Source organism: Corvus hawaiiensis, chromosome 9 (assembly GCF_020740725.1).
Source record: "Corvus hawaiiensis isolate bCorHaw1 chromosome 9, bCorHaw1.pri.cur, whole genome shotgun sequence".
Lineage (NCBI taxonomy): Eukaryota > Metazoa > Chordata > Aves > Passeriformes > Corvidae > Corvus > Corvus hawaiiensis.
In genome coordinates, this window is record NC_063221.1 from 4,185,827 (window position 1) to 4,201,691 (window position 15,865).

Consider the following 15,865-nt stretch of genomic DNA (forward strand, 5'->3'; position numbering starts at 1 on the left):
AACCACTCCAGGACTCCATGGTTACACCCACCCGTGTCAGTCAGTACCTGAGCAATAAGGCCCAGACGAGTCCAAAGCAAACCCTGCAGGGCACTGGTTGCTCCGGTCCCCTGTACGATAAAGGAAGCACATGTCACTTGTGGATATAAATATGGCCAGTTCATTACTTTAACATTAAGAATCGCAGCCCAGCAATTTGACAATATTTATTATATTTCACCACAAAACAGAAACTTTTAAATCCAGCCTTTAGTGGTTTTTCTACTTGGTCAGTAAAAGCCAGTATTACATGGCTTGAGCTGGTTTGAATAACATTGAACAGGTTGGGGGCTCCCTCAGAGTGAGCTGCAAGTTCCATCCCAGCCTAATGCATCCTGCAAAGTTTCTTATTGAAAGAATAAAGACCATTCAGTTTGACTTCACATAAAAGGAGGACAACAGACCCAAACCAAACAAACCAGCACGTCACAAATCTTAGGAGGTCACTGTAGAAGAACACAAGTGTGTACTATGAACTGCAATGGAAAACTGAGGGAGAGACTCCTCAAAGGCCAGAGGGCTTTGGCTGCTTGAAAACTGAAATTGAAAAAATTAAATTAAAAAAAATCCCAAACACCAGTATCTTAATTGTTGGAGGAAATAAATCCAAGTTCAGTAAAGGCTTAGCCAGATCTAATCACAAGCATATCTTGACCTGGAGACTTCCTTTTATCAGATCTCTTTTTAAATTAAAAAAAAATGTACTTGGTTTTCAAATTGTACAATGAGTCCCTAATCTGGCAAGTGGGAATAACCTTATTTTACTTAATTTAGAATGTTGTTACTGAAAAGAAAGACTGAGGCAGGCAGGCAACCCCACTGTTTCATTTACTTCCAAACCAGAGTAATTTCCCTACAATGTTAAAAAAAAAAAAAGCCCAAATAGCGTTAAAAAAAAGTAACAAGCCAGTTTGCTCATTAATTAGGGCTTCTCAAAGGAAAATCTGCTCACACAAATCCATGCCCATCCCCTTTGGTCACTCAGGTTCATAAAAGCCAGCAGTTAGCAATGCTAACTAATAATTAATTTATGGGTACATCAACAAGATTTGTAGGTCCTGGGATCTACACTAAAGCTACCCAAGTTTCACAGAATTTCTTTTTGAGACTACAGGTGACTCAAAGAATTCTAAGAAGAGAAGATACTCTTTTTACATTGTTTGATTTCTGGGAAAGACCAGAACAATACCTTTTGCAATGGAAGCCTGGATTTTGAAAGCCACGGCCTCCTCCAGCGGGTTGTACTCAGTTGTGATGGAGGCAGCGCGCAGTGTTTGCACCAGGAAGGGCATCTTGCCCTTGGTGGAGTCGTAGGTGATGGTGTGGTTCCACGTGTAGGGAACACTGACTCCGTCTGCTGTGAAGAGGCGCGTGGAGTGCGCGTGCAGCTGCCCAGGGCCCGTCTGGATGTAGTCCTCTGTGTAATCCTGCAACAGAACCCTGGCCTTCAGCTGCTCCCACACCAGCACCACCTGGGCCTGTACTTCAGAGCTGTGAGATGTGTTCAGAGAAAAGGGGCTTATCTTAACCACGGAGCACAGGGTACTGCACACACGGGTCCTTTTCACTCCTATTTTAGCTGTTGAATCTTAACACTGCCTGGTCTATTACTTTAAAAAAGATACAGACTGATGTACCGAGGATCCTGATGATGGAGGCCACAGCAGAGCATTTCTAAAAAATATCTTACTCCTCAATAACAATCTTTTGAGGTCTAAATATTTGGCTTTTATTCTAAGTCAGATGCTGACAAATGTGCTAAATAAAAAATTGGTAAAGACGAATTCTGCCATTGAAGAGGGGTATAAATATTGGACATACGACATGTTGCAGTTTACCAAAGTATCAACAACTTCAGGTATATTTATTGCATGGTGGGATTAATATAGTAAAATACTGGTTACCTCCTACTAATCACTAAGTCAGAGAGGTTAAAGATGCACCTTTCTGGCTCTGCCCAAAGCAACACTGACATGCCAGCCATCAATAATTGCCCTGAAGACCCTCCTCAACACTACCTGCCAACATCTCACACTCTTGAGAGACCAACACCTCATGAGAACTTTCTGCTTTCAAAGGCAACATCAGCATCATCAGTTAAACCAGGCACAAAAGAAGTCAAGTACAGTACAGCAGGTTTCAGGACTCAGTGTTTCCTGCTTTCCTCTGGGTGAGAGGAGTACAGATGCACAAAAGCAGGGGTGGTACCTGGAGCAGCTTTACCTTGACACTGACATCAGCCACCGACTGGAGCTGCAGCACGTGGCCACTCACAACAACATCCAGCAGCAGGGCCCCGTCCGCGTCCAGGCCGCGGGCAACGTGCGTCATGCGCAGGATCTCACCTGGCAGTTTAACAGCACGCTGATTTATCAAACATCCCAAACACAGACTCCCAATAACCACACAGGATCTGGAGTCCCTTGACTAGTTATTTATACTTACATTTTGTAAGGTGTACCATGCCCATGAGAAAAAACACAACACATTTCAAACTACAGCTCCAAAAGCTGGAATAAAGCCTCAGAAGGCCACAGTCAGTCTGAAAATATTGGTGTAAGCACAAGACCCAAATTTCAGCAATGGTCCCCTGCTGTCTTTTCAGAAATGCAACATCTATCTGGCTTACTGGACACAGAAAGAGCTGGTATATCCCAGGGAACTCACCAGTTGCGAACTCCACCTGAGTTTCTCTCTTGAAGACAGCATCAGTGAGTGTAAACCCATTCATTGCTTCCCCAATTTCTTTGGCAGTTGTCCAATAAACCGGGCTGAGTATGGAAATGAGCTTTCTCATCGCTGGGCCTGAAGAAAACACCACAGAACATCAGGGAGCTTTGATCTCAACACGGACCCATATGCACAGGAGCTAAATATGAAGACCTAGAACTAGTGTAACCCTTCAGATTTAAACCAGAAGACCACAGGTGTTGGTGTATTTAGAGAAAAAATTGGTAAAAGTCAAAGAGGCCTACCAAGGGTCCGAGGGACGTTGGTGATCTTTGCCTGTATCACTCTGGTGTCAGAGTCCGGGCTGTCCATTACCGTGGCGTTCAGGAAAGCAATCCCAAATTCCACATCATTGATATTGCCAATGATGCTGCCCTTGGCACGTGCAGGCCCACCTGTGCAGGGGAGCAGGGAGAGGCAAAACACAACCCCATGTGATACACGCTGTTGGGTATTTTAGGGGAGAGAGAGTTGAGCTTAAGTTGCAGAGCACATTTAAGCCCAAAATATTAAGTTACCCAGTCAACTTGCCAAGATGAGAGAGAGCACCAGCGAAATCAGAAGTGCCACAGGCTTTCACCACACTGTCACTGCGAGCAGGCTGTAAATACTCACCAGGACACGCTTGGGTGTTGCACCTGGATATCTGGGAGGAGTCCCCAGGGCAAGGACGGCCATGATTTAATGGTGCTGGGCTGCTGCACAGGCGCACCCGGGTCTGCTCTCCTCCTCCACAGGAAGCAGAGCACTGGCTCCATGATTGCCACTGCCCCCAGTTTCCATCCACTGCAGAATAAAGAATGAAGAAAGCAATTTTTCAGTTTAAATGTTTCAGGCTGCGTCGGTTATACTGAAGTCAATTCCTTCATGGAGGAACCAAGGTTCTAAAGGAATAGCTCAAAGGGCGACTAAACCATCTTAATGGGCAGGTGTGAACACTCCTGCCCTCAGAAACACAGAATCCCAGAATGGTTTGGGTTGCAAGGGACCTCAAAGCTCATCTGGTCCCACCCCCTGCCACAGGCAGGGACACCTTCCACTGTCCCAGGTTGCTCCAAGCCCTGTCCAACCTGGCCTTGGACACTTCCACACATGGTCAACATTCCTTATGTGACATATACCCTGCTGCCTTGCAGAGAAAGCTGCATTCCCACTGCTGTTGTGAGCACTGACCTGGGCACAGGTCCGTGCTGCACCTCTGGATCTGCACATCAGCCCCAGCACAGGCCCTGCCGCCGCTGGCTGGGCGTGGGTTGTCGCAGCTCCGGTACCGCCTCGCCTGGCCCCCATTGCACGTCCGACTGCAAGTTCCCCAACTGCTCCAGGGGCCCCAGTTGCCATGAACTGCAAGAATAAGTCAGATTTGATCTTCCTCTGCGATTTAAAACCAGACAGTCAAGCTAGGAAAATACTTCTGTTGGAGAGTGCCTTCTTATTTTTTTTTCCCAAAAGGAAAGAACCAAACCCAGCGAGTAGGCAAAAAGCCCAACCCAAAGCACTTACCTGGGCAAGGATCACTGTTGCAAAAATCCATTTGTATGTCACTTCCCTCACACTTGTGTCCCCCAAACTGCGGGGCTGGGTCGGAGCAGTGGCGCGTCCTCTGCCTGCTGCCTCCCCCACAGGACACGCTGCAGGCACTCCAGCTGCTCCACGGGGACCACTTCCCATCCACTGCGGAGAGAGGCATGGCAGCTACAGCCTCTGACTCCAGGAGTAACACAGCACAGCAGTGCTGCATCAGGGAAAACTGAACATGGATGTCACTGGCTCTCTACAGCATCTTGGCTACTCAGGGATTTCTCCCCGGGGACCTGGGGCTGCTGGTGGGTGAGAGCTGGACCAGCCCTGGCCATGTGAGGTGGGACCAGAACTCCCCATGCCCTGGGCTGATCCCCCAGTGTGGGCAGCAGGGGAGGAGGGATTCTGCCCCTCTGCCCTGCTCAGGTGAGACCCCACCTGCAGAGCTGCCCCAGCCCTGGGGCCCAGCACAGGGAGGACCTGGAGCTGCTGGATAGAGTCCAGAGAAGGCCCCGGAGCTGCTCCCAAGACTGGAGCCCCTCTGCTCTGGAGACAGGCTGGGAGAGCTGGGGGTGTTCACCTGGACAAGAGAAGGCTCCAGGGACACCTCAGAGCCCCTTCCAGTAACTAAAAGGGCCCCAAGAGAGCTGGAGAGAGACTTGGGACAAGGACCTGGAGGGATAGGACAAGGGAATGGCTTCCCACTGCCAGAGTGCAGGGTTAGATGGATATTGGGAAGGAATTGTTCCCTGTGAGGGTGGTGAGGTCCTGGCACAGCATGCCCAGAGAAGCTGTGGCTGCCCCTGCATCCCTGGAAGTGTCCAAGGCCAGGCTGCAAGGGACTTGGAGCACCCCGGGCTAGTGGAAAGTGTCCCTGCCCATGGCAGTGGTGGCACTGGATGGGCTTTGAGGTCCACCATCACAAGGTCATTCTCCCTTCTACCACTTCCTGGTCACGGCAAGGACTCAGTGTAAGATCTGGCAGGATGGAACATGAAGCCAGAAGGCTCACTCTGACATGTTCCAAATCCATGGAATTTCCCTCCGTTATCCCTGCACTCAGCCAAATATAAAAGTCCTATTTCAGGATTGTGATTTTTCCTATCCACTCACTGAAATGTGGAAGAAAAGGATAAATGAATAACAGAACACAGAAAATTTTTAAAACAAATATCGAGGAAACCTATCATTTAACTGTCAATAATTGAAAACGCAGCTTCTGTAAAGTAAAGCAACAAGGATAGGGAAAGAAATCCCATTTATAGGGTCTGTAGCAGATGCTAAGTAGTGACAGAGTCAGTGACAATAAAAAGCTTGAAGGGGAGTTTTTTCAGGAATTAGACTTTTAGAACCAGAAAGTGTTAACCACACCCGAAGCAGACGCGGGGATGGGAAGGGAAGAAGTTTGGTCTCACCTGGGCAGCGCCGGCGGTGGCAGAGCTGGAGCTGCGTGTCGGGGCCCCGGCAGGCGGGGCCGCCGTGCGCCGGGGCCGGGCTGGCGCAGAGCCGCAGCCGCGTCTGGGTGCCCTTCCCGCACGTGGCGCTGCACGGCCCCCACGGCCCCCAGGGGCTCCACTCGCCCGGCACTGCAACGGCACCGCAGCTCGGCACGGCCCAGGACACACACCCGGCATATCCCGGATCCCCCACACTGCCCAGGACAGACACACACCCGGCATATCCCGGATCCCCCACACTGCCCCCAGGACAGACACACACCCGGCATATCCCGGATCCCCCCACACTGCCCCCAGCACAGACACACACCCGGCATATCCCGGATCCCCCACACTGCCCCCAGGACAGACACACACCCGGCATATCCCGGATCCCCCACACTGCCCCCAGGACAGACACACACCCGGCATATCCCGGATCCCCCACACTGCCCAGGACAGACACACACCCGGCATATCCCGGATCCCCCACACTGCCCAGGACAGACACACACCCGGCATATCCCGGATCCCCCACACTGCCCCCAGGACAGACACACACCCGGCATATCCCGGATCCCCCACACTGCCCCCAGCACAGACACACACCCGGCATATCCCGGATCCCCCACACTGCCCCCAGGACAGACACACACCCGGCATATCCCGGATCCCCCCACACTGCCCAGGACAGACACACACCCGGCATATCCCGGATCCCCCCACACTGCCCCCAGCACAGACACACATCCGGCATATCCCGGATCCCCCACACTGCCCCCAGGACAGACACACACCCGGCATATCCCGGATCCCCCACACTGCCCCCAGGACAGACACACACCCGGCATATCCCGGATCCCCCACACTGCCCCCAGCACAGACACACATCCGGCATATCCCGGATCCCCCACACTGCCCCCAGGACAGACACACACCCGGCATATCCCGGATCCCCCACACTGCCCCCAGGACAGACACACACCCGGCATATCCCGGATCCCCCACACTGCCCTCAGGACAGACACACACCCGGCATATCCCGGATCCCCCCACACTGCCCCCAGCACAGACACACACCCGGCATATCCCGGATCCCCCCACACTGCCCCCAGGACAGACACACACCCGGCATATCCCGGATCCCCCCACACTGCCCCCAGGACAGACACACACCCGGCATATCCCGGATCCCCCACACTGCCCAGGACAGACACACACCCGGCATATCCCGGATCCCCCACACTGCCCCCAGGACAGACACACACCCGGCATATCCCAGATCCCCCCACACTGCCCCCAGGACAGACACACACCCGGCATATCCCGGATCCCCCACACTGCCCCCAGGACAGACACACACCCGGCATATCCCGGATCCCCCACACTGCCCCCAGCACAGACACACACCCGGCATATCCCGGATCCCCCACACTGCCCAGGACAGACACACACCCGGCATATCCCAGATCCCCCCACACTGCCCAGGACACACACCCGGCATATCCCAGATCCCCCCACACTGCCCAGGACAGACACACACCCGGCATATCCCGGATCCCCCATGAAATGCCGTGAGCAGTGGCCCAAACAATCAGCACTTTGCCAAGCAGAGATTGACTCTTTCCTTTCTGTTTTCTGACTACATCACCTCACCACCATCATGGAACATCAGAACTGAACGCTTTATCAAATCTGCATTTTCCCAATCCCCTGGGTAGGATGGGGGCCTGAGCGGGGCTGAGGCAGCCTGGCTAAAAGCTGCCAAAGAACAGCAACAAGAGCTGATTTTCCTGCCAAAACCTAGAGAAGTGAGTCTCAGGCCCATGGATGAGCATTTTGCGTCACGGTGGGAGCAGAACCAGGGAAAAATGGAAAAAATCAAACATTGCAATTGTACAGAAGGGAACACGTCAGTGGTGAAGGCTCTGAATAAACAACAACCTGTCAAATGTGGGAAATACTCATGTGACAGGAAGGAAACCTGAACATTCAGGTAGTTGGGAGCAAAATGTGGCTAAAAATTGTAACAACAGAGGAAAACATACAGATAAAGTCTTAAATTATTAACAATCACTTTAACATAGCTTTTAAATAATTGGTGGTTTGGGTTGGTTCTTTACTTATTTTAACTGGCTTTGCAGGACAGGTTTAGAGTAGAGAGAATTTACACTGTGAGGATGTGGGTAACAAGTACTGGAAAATATTAAAATACAAAATTAATATTTTTACTGGTGCAAAAAAAGAAAAAAAAAGAAATTGTTGAGATTTCTTACACTTACATTTGTGATTCCTGTTTCTAAGAACTAGAGCCATTCAATTAAAAAAAAAGTAATGAACAACTAAAAATAAGCTCAGATAATTTGGGTTTGGAGAAACAAAGAGACCAGTATGTGAAGCCCCTCATGCAAATAAGGTTAAATTACTCTTCTCTTACCTGGGCAAGGCCTGAGATTGCACATGACTGACTCCAGAGCACTGCCCTCACAGGGCTTCCCTCCATGCTGAGCCAGGGGGTTACTGCAGGTCCTGCTCCTTGTCTTGTTCCCTTGGCCACAGCTCCTTGAACACTCTTCCCACAGCCCCCACTCCGACCAGCTCCCATCCACTAAGGACCAGAAAAGCCCAGTTTTCATTCAACAGTATTTCTGCAGTATTTACTGAAATGTCCTCTTTCCACAAAATCCAAAATTAATTACAACTACTTTGAAAAATTAATCTGCCATGAAGATCCATAGTGATAAAAGTTCATTGTTTGGGCACTTAATACAAGGCACATTAAAAGCATTGGTTCATTGTGGCTTTTCAGTACTTAAAACAGGGTTTACAAAATAGAGGGAGAAAGACTTAGATGGGCAGACAGTGATAGGACACGGGGAAAAGTTTTAAACTAAAAGATGAGAGATTTCGATCAGGTATTTGGAAGGAATTCTTCCCTGTGAGGGTGGTGAGGCCCTGGCACAGGGTGCCCAGAGAAGCTGTGGCTGCCCCTGGATCCCTGGAAGTGTCCAAGGCCAGGCTGGACAGGGCTTGGAGCACCCTGGGCTAGGGGAAGGTGTCCCTGCCCATGGCAGGGGATGGCACTGGATGAGCTTTGAGGTCCCTCCCACCCAGACCCGTGTGGGATTGTGCGATGCAGCGGTACCTGGGCAGGGCTGGCGCTGGCAGCTGCGCAGGTCGGTGTGGGGCCCCTGGCAGCCGCGGCCCCCGTTGGCTGGCACGGGACTGTCGCACTGCCGGACGCGCTCCTGCACACCCTGGCCACAGGTGACGCTGCACGCCCGCCATTCCAGCCAGCTGGAGAACCCGCCGTGCACTGCAAGGGGAGCAGGGATGCTGCTGGCACTGCTGGTGCCTACAGCTCTCTTAGGCTGACAGACAAGTGAAAACTGAACCTCCTGACCCTTGGAAATCCAACTCACTTCATGTCATTTCTGTGCAAAAATCTCTTACTGTAGTTCAAAGACAATTACTGCGTATGCTCCTAAGTGCTTTTCTTTAGAGGCACAGTTCAGTTATGACGTGTTCTGAGGATGGGATCTTGTTCAAAACCCTTTCATTATTATTTTTGTCTCTTACCCTTCACAGCCTCTGTCTCTCCCAGCTGAATGAGCATAATGGAATAAAATTTAATGAAAGAGATCCCACTGACACTTCACACTAGGCTTACCTTAGACCTAATGCTTATAAAGAAGGTAAGATCAAACATCTCAACTGTAAATGTGGGTGAGATGTACCTTGACCACATTTGATCCAGATTAATGCTGTCATCTACCAGCTTCAAAGTCACTCTTTGATGTTTTGTGCACCTACCCTGCACGGTCAGGGGGGCTGTGACGAGGACAGATCCCAGGAGATTCCTGGCTACACACTCGTACTCCGAGGTGTCCTCCCTCTGCAGCATGGCGATGCGCAGGGAGCCATTGGGCAGCAGGGTCACTCTGTCATCACCCAGCACAGGCTGTCCCTGGCGGGACCAGCTGATGGTGGGAGGGGGCTCTCCTCTGGCCTGGCAGTCCAGCAGTGCCGTGGCACCGGCTTCCAGCACGGTCCCCACCGGTTCAACAGTGATCACTGGGGGGCCTGGAAGATAAAGGGTTCTTTGGGCAACAGCACATGGGCACAGGTTTGATTGATTTAGTATTAAAGCGAGCGCAGAGAAATCCTAAATCAGTTTACTTTGACTAAAATTATTATTGCTGACCCCCCACTGGCAAAACAGAAACACAGAATCCTTAAGGATAGAAAAGACCTTTCAGATCACCAAGTCCAACCATCAACCCAGCACCACCATTGATGTTCACCACGAAACCACATTCCCAAGTGCCGCCAAACAGACACACGTTACAACAGCAGCAATAGGCTGGTTTGAATATGCAGCAATCTGAGCACTGAAGTGGAGATTAAGGCCCAGCTACATGAGCACATGCTCTTCTTTATTGCCAAAATGGGTTGTTTTTCATAAAACCCACAGGAAAATGTTATTAATCATGTCAAGAGACAACAGAGGGGTAAAGAACAGACCCACACTGCTTGAGGCTATAGTAGGAAGGGCATGTTTAGAAATTCTCCTACTAGCAAAGAAAAATTCTAACATTATTTTTGCGAAAAATAAAATATTGTCAGTGAGAATTAGGATTCACCTCATGTAACCTGCTTAATTGATAGGTTGGGAGTCTAGTTTATTCCAGCTGTATTGAGTGAACTAAGAGAAACAGGCCCTTTCAGAGAGTGATTCAGCCCATTCCACACTGGTTTCTAAGGCTCAACCGCCCTTTACATTCCTCTCTTCTTTGACCTCAATTACAGCTTAGACCAGACTCTCAAATATTCATGATGAAAGATGCCCAGAGAAGCTCTGGCTGCCCCAGCCCTGGAAGTGTTCAAGGAGCAACCAGCTCTAGTGCAGGGTGTCCCTGCCCACAGCAGGTGATCTTTAAGGGCCCTTCCAACCCAAGCCGTTCTACGATCCCATGGAAGAGGAGATGAGTCCAAACTTCCAGGGCAGTGCCCAACCTGCAACACTCTCCCAGGAGCTGCCTGCACCTCCCCACAGGCAGGTTTTCACTCCCATAAGGGGCATTAAGTCTCCCTTTGAGCCTTACTCTGTAGGGTCAGTGTCAGGCTGCGCTCCACCACGCCCGCCTCGTTGGTTGCCACACACTTGTAGTCACCAGCATCTTCATTCTGAGGAACAAAACAGGGGCTCAGTCCACAGGACCCCACCTGGCAGGGAATCTTAACCCCAATTCGAAATGCAGACACGAGTTCATGGGGAAAAATAGGGATCTTGTTGTTCAGATTAGGAAACTAGATTTGGAATAAGAGATCTGCACGTGGAGAATGCAACTGCTTTTCAGCTGACCCGTAGAACACAGCTCTCTTAAGGTCAAGAGCAAAGGTCCCATTTAAATGGTCATGACCAGGATCTCACACACCAACAATTAGTATGTAAATTCAGTCCTTCTGACAAGCAGGGAGAACTCTGACCCCCTGGGGGTTTTTGCCTCAATAATTTGAATCTAATTCTAGTCTGAATGAAAACATTTGTTAAAGGTAAAAGCAAAAAAGGATAAATGGCTAGCCTGACTCTTTCAAACCAACGTGATCAGCAATATCAGTATCAAGTTCAAGGCAGACACTCAGTATCAGAGCAGGACTCACCACGGTGCCGTAGATAGCGAGGGAACCATTCACAAGCTGTCGGATTCTGTTGCTAATCTGAACTCCCACTCCTTTTTTGCTCCACTGGATGGTTGGAGGGGGATCTCCTCTGACTTCACAATTCAACATGGCATTGCCACCCAAGGGCTCGATTCGGCTGGAGTGGTAATCCCCTTTGAAGACTGGAGGCTCTGAAAAAACAAGGGATGGCAGAGAAATAGTAGAGCCAAAATAAAATGTCCTTAATGATAACCGCTGGCAGGGATCACTCACCTCTGACTTTCTGAAGGGGGAATTTCAACCTGTTCGGATTTTTCCCATTTAGCCATCGGCAAGGTATTAAATACTAAGGGGGATGGCTTTAAACTGACAGCAGGAAGGTTCAAATTGGATATTAGGGAGAAATTGTTCCCAGGGAGGGTGGGGAGGTTGCCCAGAGAAGCTGTGGCTGCCCCTGGATCCCTGGAAGTGTCCAAGCTCAGGTTGGGTGGGGCTTGGAGCAGCCTGGGCTAGTGGAAGGTGTCCCTGCCCATGGCAGGAGGTGGCACTGGATGAGTTTTAAGGTCCCTTCCCACTCATCCCATTCTGACTCCACCATCCAAACCCAATGGTTACATTGCCCAGCAATGACCACAGCTGCTGAATTTCACCTACCTTTGACGTACACGAAGCCAATGGCCTTGATGGAGCCCACTGTGTTCTCTGCAGAGCACACGTAGGTCCCGGAGTCCTCCTTGGACACCCTCTCGATGAGCAGCTCACTGTGCCCATTGACATCGTCGTACTGCGCTGCAGGCAGAGCAGGGAAAGGGTCATTCCAGGGATTGAAACAGACACAGCTCACAGGAGCATTTGAATCTGTGCACTGCTCAGCAGCACAGCTCAGAGGCCCTCCAGGAATGCACAGAAAGCCCCTGCAGTGACACGTGCCCACAAGCACCCATTCACTTCAGCTGCCCCTTAATTTTGAGCATCAGTGGCTGGATGCTGAGTAAATACCATCAGATATTAATGTTTTTAATGTGTTCCATTACTGGCAACAGAAGAGGGATGATTTCTTAATTACCTTCCTTATAGCTTTGTCTCAGAGGCAGTTTAAGTACATGATTGCATAACACTAAAGATACTCCTCACACAATCACTAACAGTTTATTCCAGCTAGAGTTTTCTTATTCCCTGCCCTAAGCTGCAATGCTGCACAGGGGAAAACAACTCTGCAGCCAAATGACCATCAGGGACCCACCTGGAATGATGTTATTGTTAAAGGTCCACGTTATTCTGGGGACAGGTATCCCAGTTGCTTTGCAGGTTAACCTGAGCTGTTCTCCTTTGGTCAAGGCTACATCTCCAGGCAGTTCAGTGAAAGCTGGGAGCACGTGGACTGTCAGGGTGACCGTGTGCGTGTCCTCCCCAGCAGCGTTGGTGGCAATGCAGGTGTAACTGCCAGAGTCTTCAGGCTGGAAGGAAACATGATGGGGAAATTTCAGCTGGGATATATCCTACAGCTGGGATATATCCTTCAGCACACACCACTTGTATCAGTAAGAGAATCCTGAAAGGTTTGGAACAAGCATTCAGCAGAAATGCTCAGCTGAGCTCTTCCACTTCCCTAAATTTGAAGGACGACCAACACTTCTTTTTACCCTTTCTGGGGATTTACCACTACAAATTCTTCATAGAGTTTACTCCCCAGTGGAAAATGAAACTTTTAAAATTATTTTGGAACACTAAGAACAAGAAATCAAAATAAAACAATGACTAACCCAGAAGCGGATCTTATCACTGCCAAATGTGTCCAGTAATAGCTTAGCTTTAGGGAACTTACAACAACATTGTCCAAAATGAGGTCTCCACCAGGCACAGTCTGGTATTTTCCCACTGTCTCTCTTAACAGCATGTTGTCCTTCCTCCAGTTAATTGTTGGTGTTGGGATCCCCTCAGCCACACAGGACAGAACAGCCTGGGAGCTCTCCGTGACCGTGTACTGCGTATCCGTGCTGTGGATCCTGGGTGGAACTGTGGGGAGGACATCAGAAACATTTTTTCTGGGTATTATCCAAGCACAACACTGGACTGAAAAAACCCCTGTCTGGACCTTCTGGATTGTCCATGTCCATCAGTGACCATGTGCTGAAATTCAAGCAACTGGCCAATATTACAACTCAGTAACATTCCCCTATATTGAGTAGCACAGTTTTTTCTGAACTCCTCCCTGGACATCCCTAGCTCCGTACTCTCTGTGGGGTCACGCTGATACACATTGTTTCCCTACAGTCCCACTTATCACAGAATAACAGGATGGTTTGGGCTGGAAGGGACCTTAGAGCCCATCTCATTCCAACCTCCTGCCATGCACAGAAACACCTTCCACTAGCCAGGTTGCTCCAAGCCCCGTCCAACCTGGCCTTGGACACTTCCAGGGGTGGGGAGTCCTCAGCCTGTCTGGACCAGCCGCTGCAGTGCCCCCCACCCTCCCAGAAGAGTTCCTCACTGTGCACGGTGAGCTCCGTGCTGGAGGTGCTGGATCCCGCGGGATTTGCCGCTGTGCAGGTGTAGCGGCCGCCGTCCCCGGGCTGCACAAACAGGATCTGCAGAGCTCCTGTGCTCAGGATCCTCCTTCGCATGGACTCTGTTATCTGCTGCCCATCCTTATGCCAGCTGATCTCTGGCCCAGGGTAGCCTTCAGCATCACACTGCAGAGTGACAGACTGATCAACAGCAATGACGTATTCCTTCACGTGGGACTTGATAACCGGAGGAACTGGAAGGAACAAAGACAATTATTAAAAGAAGTAGATGCTGTAAGAAGCATGGAACACTTTATATCTTAGTGAAAATAATTCTAAAAGCATATCCTAAAGCAGACATCAAACTAAAAGAAATAAACCTGCTGGGCTCTGTTCAGCATCACATCAAACAGGAAAGCACTCAGGTCCCTTTCTATTGCTCAGAATTGTGTTTGGACCAAGAGAAGGCATTGAAAAGGTGATTTACCTTGAACTTTCAGCTTGATCTTCCCCAGAGCAGTGCCAGCTGGATTCTGAGCAACACACATGTATGTGCCACCATCTTCCACAGCTGCTCTGGCAATCTGCAAACTGCCACTTGGCTGGATGATGTAACTGTTCCCTAAAGCAAATATAATTGAAGTATGCCACTTCTGGTTTGATGTTTGGTTTTAAATGAACGGAGAGGAGGAACCCAAGTTTCAGAAAAGAAAATGGGTGTCTGTGTCATGGGAGCAGGCGGGGTCCCAGGCTTTGGGAGGATACCTGTGGTGATGATGTTGATGCCCTCCTTCTGCCATGTGATCACAGGCTGAGGAGTGCCTGTGGCCTCACAGGGCAGCACAATGGGATTGTTCACAATGACATCCAACGCCCCCGGCTGGGCCTGTATAACGGGCGCCTCTGTGGAATGAAAGAAAAAGGAAAAGCAGAACATTCAAGGCTAGGAAAATACAGAAGAGCACTAAAATTGCACAACCTGAGCAGGCTGAAGTAGCAATGCTGTCTGCCAGAACAGCCTTGCTCTTCAGCCTCCATCTTACCATGCACATGCAGAGTGACATGCCTGTGGGCAGAGCCTGCGGCGTTCCGGGCCACGCAGGTGTACCTGCCCCCGTGGGCCAGCTGGGCAGAGGGGATCTCCACAGCTCCTGGGGCAGAGAGAGCACCACAACATGCAGAGTATCCTCGAGACACAGGTGCTCCCTTGCAGCATCCCTCATTTCATTCCAAGCCATTGGAGAGGGGATCTTTGGGGGATTGTTTGCATTTCTGTAATTCATTACTTACAGATGTGCCTGACTGCACTGATTTCCTGCAGCACATTACCTGAAGAGAGAATTCTGTAGCCATCTCCTCTAGGAAGCAACTTGATGCCATTTTTGGTCCAATGAACTGAGGGGATGGGAACTCCAGAGGCGGTGCAGGAAACCACAGCTGGAGACAGCTTTGTTACCAGGAGCTCTGTGGCTTCATCTGCTATGGATGGGGGCACTGAAAATGAAGAGCAGGGCAAAGGTTATTTGCCCATGTTCACTTGTTACAAATCCTTGGAAACACCAGAGACTTATGGATATCAGTATCAAAGAGGAATGAAATAAAAATCTCATCTCAACATTGGAACACCTCAAGGAAGTTCTGGGTGCCACACACATGTAATAGCAATATCCCCTGTACCTTGAACAGTGAGCTCAACTGCTCTTTGATCTTCTCCTGCATCATTTGACACAGAGCACTCATAGACAGCAGTGTCATCCACAGTGGGAGAAATGATTACTAAGGAACCTGAAGACAGAAGTCTGAACAAAGGAAAAAGAAAGTAAAAGCCATTAAAATACTTCTTTTCTTCTCAGGTAATCAGCCCACTGAATTTGCTGGCTAGACAAGGTAGTGTTTAAGCACAGCTAGATTTTTCAAGTGCCAAAATCATCCCTGAAAACTTAAAACCCAGAGTGAAACAGAAAACAC

General features: G+C 49.8%; 1 protein-coding gene across 6 annotated transcripts in view; it reads right to left on the bottom strand.

Annotated features, from left to right (window-relative positions):
- The window catches only part of HMCN1 (hemicentin 1), a 180,605-nt gene that overhangs the window by 14,663 nt on the left and 150,077 nt on the right, over positions 1 to 15,865 (bottom strand). For all 6 annotated transcript variants that reach the window (XM_048312736.1, XM_048312737.1, XM_048312735.1 and 3 more), the window contains 23 exons: positions 15,575 to 15,696; positions 15,227 to 15,391; positions 14,941 to 15,048; positions 14,663 to 14,800; positions 14,385 to 14,519; positions 13,882 to 14,151; positions 13,216 to 13,406; positions 12,634 to 12,847; positions 12,045 to 12,179; positions 11,391 to 11,581; positions 10,832 to 10,913; positions 9,540 to 9,809; positions 8,872 to 9,042; positions 8,164 to 8,334; positions 5,706 to 5,876; positions 4,273 to 4,443; positions 3,943 to 4,113; positions 3,385 to 3,555; positions 3,015 to 3,164; positions 2,707 to 2,844; positions 2,263 to 2,384; positions 1,229 to 1,466; positions 48 to 110 (listed from right to left, as the gene is read on the bottom strand). In XM_048312736.1, coding sequence (XP_048168693.1) covers positions 48 to 110; positions 1,229 to 1,466; positions 2,263 to 2,384; positions 2,707 to 2,844; positions 3,015 to 3,164; positions 3,385 to 3,555; positions 3,943 to 4,113; positions 4,273 to 4,443; positions 5,706 to 5,876; positions 8,164 to 8,334; positions 8,872 to 9,042; positions 9,540 to 9,809; positions 10,832 to 10,913; positions 11,391 to 11,581; positions 12,045 to 12,179; positions 12,634 to 12,847; positions 13,216 to 13,406; positions 13,882 to 14,151; positions 14,385 to 14,519; positions 14,663 to 14,800; positions 14,941 to 15,048; positions 15,227 to 15,391; positions 15,575 to 15,696 — 3,758 coding nt within the window. The remainder of the gene's footprint in view (positions 1 to 47; positions 111 to 1,228; positions 1,467 to 2,262; positions 2,385 to 2,706; positions 2,845 to 3,014; positions 3,165 to 3,384; positions 3,556 to 3,942; positions 4,114 to 4,272; positions 4,444 to 5,705; positions 5,877 to 8,163; positions 8,335 to 8,871; positions 9,043 to 9,539; positions 9,810 to 10,831; positions 10,914 to 11,390; positions 11,582 to 12,044; positions 12,180 to 12,633; positions 12,848 to 13,215; positions 13,407 to 13,881; positions 14,152 to 14,384; positions 14,520 to 14,662; positions 14,801 to 14,940; positions 15,049 to 15,226; positions 15,392 to 15,574; positions 15,697 to 15,865) is intronic.